Source organism: Simochromis diagramma, unplaced genomic scaffold, assembly GCF_900408965.1.
Source record: "Simochromis diagramma unplaced genomic scaffold, fSimDia1.1 OVJJ01000421.1, whole genome shotgun sequence".
Lineage (NCBI taxonomy): Eukaryota > Metazoa > Chordata > Actinopteri > Cichliformes > Cichlidae > Simochromis > Simochromis diagramma.
This window is the reverse complement of record NW_024387250.1, coordinates 556,824-566,770: the sequence shown is the minus strand read 5'-3', so window position 1 is coordinate 566,770 and position 9,947 is coordinate 556,824. Positions and strand designations below refer to the sequence as shown.

Genomic DNA, 9,947 nt, shown 5'->3' with positions numbered 1-9,947 from the left:
GCTTGTTCAAATGTGCTTTAGCATACCTCAAGTGGCTCTGTTTGTGCTGTGGGCGGAGAAAAGGCTTCCTCTGCATCACACTAGCATACAGCATCTTCTTGTGTAAAGTACGCCGAATGGTTGAACGAAGCACAGTGACTCCATCTGCTGCAAGATGCTGTTGTAGGTCTTTGGTGCTGGTCTGTGGGTTGACTGACTGTTCTCACCATTCGTTGCTTCTGTCTATCCGAGATTTTTCTTGGTCTGCCACTTCGAGCCTTAACTTGAACTGAGCCTGTGGTCTTCCATTTTCTCAATATGTTCCAAACTGTTGAAACAGACAGCTTAAATCTCTGAGACAGCTTTCTGTATCCTTACCCTGAACCATGATGGTGAACAAGCTTTGTCTTCAGGTCATTTGAGAGTCGTTTTGAGACCCCCATGTTGCTACTCTTCAGAGAAAATTAAAAGAGGAGGGAAACTTAAAATTGACCCCCTTAAATACTCGTTCTCATTATTGGATTCACCTGTGTATGTAGGTCAGGGGTCACTGAGCTTACCAAGCCAATTTGAGTTCCAATGATTAGTTCTAAAGGTTTTGGAATCAATAAAATGACAACAGTGCCCAAATTTATGCACCTGCCTGATTTTGTTTAAACAATTATTGCACACTTTCTGTAAATCCAATAAACGTCATTTCACTAATAAGATATCACTGTGTGTGTCTCCTTTATGATATATTTAACTGACATTTTTATTGTAACAACCAACGATTTATACAGCAAAATAATGACTATTAACAAGGTTGCCCAAACTTTTGCATCCAACTGTATAATATAAATATAATAAACAAAAAAGTAATAGCACATAATTATAGACTGTAAGATGCTAGCAGGCTGGGCATACATGGAACACCATAACCAAGTGGCTGACATTGTATACAGGAACATCTGTGCCGAGTATGGCATGGAAGTGCTGAGGTCAAGATGGGACACACCCACTAGGGTGGTTGAGAATGACCAAGCCAAGATGCTGTGGGACTTCCAGATACAAACTGGTGATGGCTAACCAACCAGACATTGCAGTGTTAGACAAGCAGAAGAAGATGGCTACAGTGATAGATGTAGTTTTACCTAATGACAGCAACATCGGGAAGAAGGAATATGAGAAGCTGGAGAAGTACGAAGGGCTCAGACAAGAGCTCGAGAGGATGTGGAGGATGAAGATAACAGTGACCCCAGTGGTAATCGGAGTGCTCGGTGCAGTGACACGCAAGCTAGGCGAGTGGCTCCAGCAGATTCCAGGAACAACATCCAAGATCTCCGTCCAGAAGAGCGCAAGACCCTCAAGCTCCCAGACCTTTGCTAGAGGACCAAAGCTTGAACGATAGGCCCGCCCATAGGGGTAAGAGGGGAATTCTTATGTAGAATTTAAATGCATACATTTTGATTACTTGATATTCTGTCCACATTTCAACAATGAAAACTAAATGTATTTATTTGATTAACTTTCAACTTCAAATTCTTTATTAACTAAAAATTGTTGACTACTTTCTTGGCCCACCACGGAGCCCTCACTGTAGAAACTATGCATTTCCCCTAGATATCTGTACAAATATTACAACTACTTAAAAATCTGTTTAGTCAAAAGTTCTGGTTGCTCACAAGTGTGTTTGAATTAAAAACAACAACAAAACAAAACAACCCCCCCAATCGGCGTTTCGAGGTACTATGACGGTAGGCTGAGAGTCACATGTTTCGATCAGCTGACCGTGAACCATAAAGGCATCAACACCCTCGCGCTCTGCATTGCAGTGCTCGCCCTTCTCCAGTCAAACCTCCCCGACAACCAACACAAACACAGGGATCGGAAAACAGCGCAGTCATGCTGCTCCTAACTCTTCTTTTGGTGTCCTCAGGTAGTATTAACAGAAGTAGACAAATAATGTGTGTGTGCGCGTTTTTTAACACTATAGGTGACCTGATTTCGACAGATGTCGGTCTATAAAAACAAGCTTTTTGGTTGTGTAACTATGTGCGTTTTAACATCAATAGGCGGAAGCGTATAGCGGGAATTATTTTTTATTTATTTGTTAATAAAGTAACCTGGGATTTTGTTTTCAGTATATAATATTCTACAAGTTTTATCGACATATTTAAAGCGATGTCAAGTGAATCTTAACCGCGTGACTTTGAAGTTTATTGTTTTACCGTTGGCCTTAGCTGTGCTAACTCAAGCTTTTCAGCTAATGCTAACTAGCTATTTTCGCTAACTAACGTTGCTACATCAGTTACCTAAAAGTAGCGTTTACGTGTATAAATATGGTAGAACACTACAATAAAAAACTGATCAGTCAGTTAACTGTTGTAGACCCCTGTTTAGCCCAGGCTATGTACAGTACCTGGTGCTTTGTTGACTACTGGTAATGTTGAAGGGGGAGTTTACGTTTGATCTACTAAAGCAACACTTTCGTTTCACCCACACCGAAATGTTGAATTTGAAACTTTCTTTTCAGTCTTTGTTTCTTTTAGGGGATTTTGGAACGGGACCTATACTTGTGCTTCACTTTGAGTCGTGTTCATGGGTTTATCCTTATATTGTGATAAAACTGTGTCACCAATACCAACCGTTTATTTCTGCAATGAAACCAAATGTGCCATTTGGGCTATGGACTATCATGACAGAAGCCTGGTTTCCTTACAGACCATTGGCAGGGCTGTTTTATTCACACACAGACTTCTGTGCTTTGTGTAGTTACTGCTTAGTTTCACCTGGATTTCTGGGTGAAACCTAACTTCAGTGTTTTACATCCACATTCCTGCATTGGCATTCCTACTCCCGCATGTCACATGTTTTGGGCTTAGTCATATTGTTTAACATGTGTCATGTACTTTCTGCTGATAGTTGGTGGTTTGGATCACAAAAACTGTGTAGCCTGTCTCATTAAACAGGTTTATACTGCAGATTACATGCTGATATTGCAAAATCCAATCTGAATCCTGCTTAAAGCCTGTTGTGCTTTACTGGGTCATGTGATCGTGATTACTCACCTCAAGTGTTTTTCTGTTGTTTTGTTTTCTTTCTTTTTTTTTTTCTTGACTTTATAGAAACCCAAATGTAGGCTTTTAGGTCACACAGAATTTGTTGACTTACTGTAAAACTTTTTCTTGCCATAAAATGCAGAACAGGCAGTTCCTACTATTGTCTGCGTCAGAACAGCTTGAGATTTTGTATAAAAAGCATGTGACCCTGCATACACTGTAGCTGGTGATTGAAGGTTTGTTGGTTCAGCCTGTCCTTCGTTGCTCATTCTTTGCCGTTATCACTCAAGTCTGCTCACTGGCCTTGAAATCCAATAATCAGTGAGTGTAAGCTTACTTTTAGTTTGTCACATTTTTTTCAAATGTAGGTTTTGTGACATGCAGATAGTTTGGATCTTCATTTCAAAACCATTAATAGGCAAAACAGGAAACACTGCATGCAAAACATGCCTTCCTGCATCACTTTTTCACTTCAGCAAACATGAAAAACAGTAAAAGGCTTCTCTTTTGCATTGAGCTATACACACAACCCCTCACCCACCTCCCCCGATTCCTACTTCTGCAATTGTGATGCACGAGTGAGCAATTAAATTCCCCCGATATGGTCATGCCAGAGATAGACATGCTAATAGGGTTTTAGCCCCCCCCATTAATGGTCATAAACCTTAGCAAAGTATAGCTGGGTACCCACAATCCTCAGTGATTTGTAAATTATCTTGGTTTTAAGTGAGCTTTATTAGTATAGAGAGACAAGGGTGCTGAAACACAGACAAAACATAGAAACGCAAGACAAAAAAACGACACCAAAAAACCCCTCACTACTTTCTGAAAAACCTCTTAGAACTCAGCCGACATGGTTAACAGCTGACCTTTTGTCAGTCATCTTTACAGAGTTGTTTAAAATTAAACCCGCAGGGCAGTGTCTTATTGAAATCATACTTTCAGTTGAGGAAGTTGGCCTTGAATTTCCTTTCTGTGGTATGAAGTCCTGCTTGATAAAGTCATACTTTGTATTTTTGGTCTGATCGAGCTAGTTTAGCCTATTTTAAAACTTTAAACATAGTTGAAGTGTAACCTAAAAGAAGAAAATGACAACCCTGAAAAACAAATGTATCGGTTTCCATTGCTGTCATATAAAGCAGTGGTGAACTTGCCGAGGAATATGGTTTTGTTATGAGATTGCTTTTTGATCTCTCTGTAACTGCTGCTTTAGATTTCTGCAGTGAATCTCTGTAAAGGTTTAAGATGTAACCTATGTAAGTGGTGTCTGACACTGTTGCCTGTCAGAGGTTGTCCTAGTCTTATATTTGGTGTCATGGCTGACACCAAATATAATATATTTCCTTTTTTTTTTTTTTTTTTTTTGCCCCAGAGTCCCCACTCTTTATTGTAGTCATATTTTTATCCTCCCACCACAGAGGCAAATATATTTGTCCCTCAAGTTCTTCTACTTCTTTGTACATTCCCTCACGTCCATTCTGATAGCTAAAGTTATCTCCGTCCAGGAATTTCATTACATTCGTGAGCACTCATGTTGCTACTATCATCAGTATTCCTTGGTTTGAGGTGATGATTTAACACAAAAGTATAAATTGTCTGTCAAAGCATGACTCTTTGTCCTCTTCACAGCGGTGGCAACTCCTCTGCTGGGCACTGAGCAGTGTGCTCGTGGCCCCCCCTACTGGTGTAACAATGTGAAAACTGCATCTCTGTGTGGAGCTGTGACTCACTGCCAGCAGAATGTGTGGAACAAGCCCCAGATGGTGAGTGACCTGTATATATTTTTTTTTAATTCCCCAAATGGCAAACTGTTCTGTTCTGCTTTCTCCTACATTGAAATGTGTAGTTAGGCAAACATGAATTTATTTTTTTTGTATTGGGATCTTTGGTTTACTTAAAACATTTTTTTTTTTTTTTTTTAGCAGCTTTTTATTTACACACTCAAAACTCTGGTTTCAGAAATCTGTGCCATGTGAGCTGTGTAAAGAGGTTCTGACTGTGGTTGGGCAAGTACTGAAGGAGAATGCCACTGAGGTAAGGCCAAAAGATCCACAACTTGTGTGGGTTTTTTTTTTTTTTTTTTTTTTTTTTTTTTAAAGTAAGTTTCCTGCAACCACACTAAGATTTAAACATTGGTATTTGCATATTTCTGTGACTGCAGGCTGAGATCCTAGGGTACCTGGAGAAGGCCTGCCAGCTCATCCCTGATCAAGATTTGAGTAAAGAGTGCAAAGAGAGGGTGGATGACTACTTCCCCATTCTCATGGGAATCATCAAGGGAGAACTGGTGAGCTTCTTGAATCTGTTTGTGCAACCTTTCACTTTAAATATAGGCGGCCATCCGGGCTTTTAGCATTTGGACAAAAAAAACATTCATTATTGAGTTTGCCTTAGAGTTATACTGTCATAAGGTTTACATTTTGAACCATATTGAATGCTTTCAAATATAACCCATAGATTCTTTTAAACATCGTTTGCTTTGTCTGTGCATTCATCATTCTGCTCTTATTAAGACTGTAAGTAAATACCCCATCTGTTATTTCTTTCAAAAGGGAAACAGAAGTGGTTGTGTGACCAGCGTGCACCCAGCTTAAAAAGGGCTATTGATGGGGAAATGAGTTTTAACTCTAAATGGGAACAGAGTAGTCATTGTGCAATACTAAACCCATGACTAGGAGCATTTAGTATAGTTGTCTTAACGCACACCTGCTACAGCATTCTTGGGGGGGAAAGGAGAATCCATTTAGTATTTACTAAACCAGTTTGTTCGCACAGGAAATGCAGACTTTTTTCTTTTCTTTTCTTTTTTTTAAGCACGGTCAACTTAAAGGATTTCACTTCTCTTTAGGCTAATGTGTGTGGAAGCAAAGTGTTTTGGTCAAAGGGAGTTTAAAATGGGGAAGGTATTGAAAGTAATATGAAGTTGTGTTTATTAGGATGATCCTGGCGTGGTGTGCGGAGCCATGGGACTCTGTCAGTCACAGCAGGCAGCCCTGGCTAAGGTTCAGGCCCAGCAGCAGCTCTTGTCCAATGAAATACCTCAAGTTGACCTTTCCCAGCAAGTGTCTCCCTTCCTCTTCAATGTGCCCGGGCTCCTTTATCCTCTGGAGAACCCCAAAGAGGAGGCTCCCAAACAAGAGTCTCCAAAGCAGGTAAGCTTGAAATGTCCTCAACACCTGCTGTTAAGTGTACTCTTTATTTGGCACTGAAACTTGCCTGTCTTCCTTGTAGGAAAGTGATACAGTGTGCGAGGACTGCATCAAACTGCTGACTGATGCTCAGGCAGAGGCCAAAGCCAATTCTTCATTTATCGACTCTCTCATTGAGAATATTGAGAAGCAGTGTGATATGCTGGGGCCAGGCTTGGCTGACCAGGTAAATATCCCACGTGTGGGTTTCTTCACCACACCCAGGAGGGAGAAAAACAAAGCTTTTCTAATACCTATACTTCTGTCTTTGCAGTGTAAGCAATATGTTAGCCAGTATGGAACCCTGGTTGTTCAGCAGCTCATGTCTATGGTGAGTCTTCTGGTTCCCTTTGATGATGTGCTTTAACCTTCTGTTTGACTTTTTGAAGCTACAATGTGGCTTTAATAGTTATTTCATTGTAGTACTTAAGCTTAGAAGCAAATGCAGCAAGACATTTTTGTAGAACAGCACCACCTGGCCTGCTGACTTAAATTTGGTCATGTTCGCTTGTTCTCCTTTCAAATTTTATCTTCTTACTTTGTTTGTTTTCGCCTGTGTTCCTTTGTTACTTTTCTCCTCTCCATTCATGTCTTTTTGCTCTGTTTTCTCCTACTCTGGGTTTTGTATGCTGCTCCCCAGGAACAGGTAGGTCATTCTGTGTTCAGCCTGTAGCCTTTTAACCCTTAGCTCTTGAGACATGTGCGAATGATGGTCTAATTATACTTTTTTTTGAACACTGGGCTTGTTTGGTTAATGACCTGACACTTTGGTGCCTGTTTGAACACTATGGAGTAGGGCCACAGTCAGAGCATGCACTTTACTTGGTTCTTGTGATATGTGCCTAGGTTATGTTAGTTTAAAGAATCAAGTCAGCTATGAGCTGCACCGGTCTTTCCTGGTTCTTCATGCTGCACCTGAAATGACAGTTTGTGTCACCATGAGTGTGTGTGTGTTGCAGTGTGTGTGCTGGTAAAACAAAGATGTAGTAGGTGTATGTGCATAAAAACTCCTGCATATTGCATGGGTGGCAATGTGGAATTTTTATGCTATCAGCATGAAATTTTACTTTAAATTACTTACAAAAACAAAACAAAAACTTTGGCTTTTAATCTTGAGTAATTGTGTTGCTTCCTTCCTCAGCAACCCAGAGAAATCTGTGCCTTTGCTGGCTTTTGTGCTGGAATGAAGAAATCCATTCCCATGATGACACTTCAGGCCGCTAAGACGGTGCCCGCTGCCAAGGTTTTCCCTGCCGCCAAGCTTTTCCCTGCCACTAAGGTAGACTCTGCTGCAGAAACGTCTGGCAAGGTATAGTATGTTGGATAGTGTACGGTGGTTAATCTTGATTTTTGTATTTGATATTTATTTTAGTTTAAAAAAAAAAAGATAATTAAAGATTGGTCGTATAGCAGTATATTGCACATGCTAATGAGCCATACCCTGTGTCCAGCCCATGGTCCGTGTTCGTGATTCCCCAACCTGTACAATCTGCGAGTATGTGATGAAACAGTTGGAGAGCATGGTGCAGCAACATTCTACAGAGGTGGGCTGTGTAACACTTAATATGTCCAGTATGATCATAAAAATAAGCTACAAACTGCTGCCAACATAATACTGGTGTGGTTTGCTCTGCTGACCGATTAACCTGTCTGTCCTGTGCAGGAGGAGATTATTCACGCTGTGGAGCAAGTGTGCTCAATCCTGCCCTCCTCTTTGAGTTCCCAGTGCAAGGATCTGATTGAGACATATGGTCAGGCTATCATTGATCTGCTTGTGCAGGAGGCTGATCCCAAAACTGTCTGCACAGTGCTGGGACTTTGCAATGGTCAAGGACGTGCATATGTTGGTAAGTTCTTAGTCTTCAGAGCACACTCTATGCAGATGTACATTGTGCTTTAGCTAGCTGGAGCCTATCCTAGCTACCCTAAGGCAAGAGGCAGCGCTGGACAGATTGCCAGGCTGTTGCAGGGCTAAGCATTTAAATACATGGATGGATAATCACTCCTAAAACTGTTTCACAGTTGCACTTGACAAGCCCCGCTTTAAGGTCGGAGGCTACTGTGAGGTGTGTAAAGCTGCAGTCAGTTACATCGACGGCATCCTGGAGAAGAATGCAACAGAGGCTGAGATTGAGGAAGCTGTGAGAAAAGTATGCAACTTTCTGCCTGACTCTTACAAGACTGAGGTGAGTAGATGTGCTAATTAATCTTGTTGAACTCTTTTACCTGTCCTCATGTGACACCCTTACATTTTAACTGTGGTTTGTCAACAGTGTGACCAGTTGGTCCAACAGTATGAGCCAATTCTTGTCCAGCTGCTGCTCGAGATGCTTGACCCAGACTTTGTGTGCATGGTAAAAGGATTACTTATTTCAAAATGATAAAGTTAACTGGTAGTATGTTTCACTGGACTTTAAATGATTAAATGCTGAAATAGGAATGTTTTTAACTCCAAAAACCATACAGCTTACATCGAATGCTGAAATGTATACATTTTTGGTCATTAGCAGTAAATGAGATTGTTATGGCTTAAACTGCATACCTGCAGCTTAGTTTTTAACATCTGAGGTTTATTTGTGTGTGTTCTAGAAATTGGGAGCTTGCCCTGGTGCTGCACCCAGACTGCTGGGGACAGAGCGGTGCAGCTGGGGACCTTCATTCTGGTGCAAGAACATGGAGACCGCACAACAGTGCAACGTGAGTAGTTTGAAATTTGAACATATTTTTGGGTATCTTATTAACCATTTGGTGTCAAAATGCCACTGGAACTGATTGTAAACTGTTTAAGCTCAACCTTACTCTAATACATCTCTCAACCACTTGTTTTTGTCTTTCAGGCCGTGGCTCATTGCCAACGCCATGTGTGGGTATAGAGGACGACCCATACAAACTGACCTGTAGGGAATTAAACAGAAATACTCTAGTGCTGCATCCCACTGTTAATTTTTGTGTTTAAATTAACTTTGATATTTTAAATGATGTTATGGTGGAAAGGGACTAGTGTTTTCTTCTTTTCCCCCTCCAACAAAGTATTGGATTATTGGGCAGGGGGGAGTAATTACATGTATAGTGGCACACAATTGCTTCACTGTCTGCTTTTTCAAATTGGCATCGTTTGAGTTGCACTTGGTTTTTCTTTTACTGGGAGAGGTGAAAATAAGAACACAATTTTCACATTTGCTTTCTTCTCTATGGTAGTACTTTTTGCAAATACAAATGATTCAGTTCATTAGTTTATCTGTAAATCTGCAGTAATAAATTTCTCTGAAACATATTTTGTAGAGATTTGTTTTTATGAGCTGACACTGGAGGTTAATCAGAGTGTAATTTGAGTTCACTCTTTAACTGTTTGTAAATCTGTGCTTCTAATGCACTAAACTTCTCAGAATTAAATGTCTGCTTGAAACGCTGAGGTAATTGTTACAGTGCAAACTTTTTAACAAATAAAGCGATTCCCAATCTATTGTTTGTTTTTTTCCTTGTATTGTGACTGGAATTTCCCTCAAACTTACTATGGTGAAAGGACTGGTTCTTGTATAGCGCTTTTCTACTCAGCCTTAGCACCCAAATCTTCACACAGCATTCCTCATTTATACAAGTCCTTTACTTTTAATGCTTTCTAATGTTCACACTCCAGTGGATCCACCCATCAAAGTGACATTTAGTATCTTGCCCAAGGAAATTTGGCATGCAGACTGGAGCAGCTAGGGATGAAAACACCAACCTTCTGATTATTAGA

At 40.5% G+C, this 9,947-nt stretch overlaps 1 protein-coding gene across 2 annotated transcripts; it reads left to right on the top strand.

Annotated features, from left to right (window-relative positions):
• The first annotated feature begins 1,764 nt into the window (after positions 1-1,764).
• On the top strand, positions 1,765-9,671 carry LOC120714918 (prosaposin). 2 transcript variants are annotated; one of them, XM_040001528.1, is made up of 15 exons: positions 1,765-1,897; positions 4,650-4,783; positions 4,980-5,054; positions 5,182-5,307; positions 5,957-6,172; positions 6,252-6,395; positions 6,483-6,539; positions 6,849-6,854; positions 7,350-7,517; positions 7,660-7,752; positions 7,872-8,055; positions 8,231-8,394; positions 8,482-8,562; positions 8,798-8,905; positions 9,046-9,671. In XM_040001528.1, the coding sequence occupies exons 1-15, from the start codon at positions 1,864-1,866 to the stop codon at positions 9,079-9,081; spliced, it is 1,626 nt and encodes a 541-aa protein (XP_039857462.1). In that variant the 5' UTR covers positions 1,765-1,863; the 3' UTR covers positions 9,082-9,671. The 2 variants fall into 2 exon arrangements, with proteins under 2 accessions (XP_039857462.1, XP_039857463.1); XM_040001529.1 differs by lacking the exon at positions 6,849-6,854.
• The last annotated feature ends 276 nt before the right edge of the window (positions 9,672-9,947 follow it).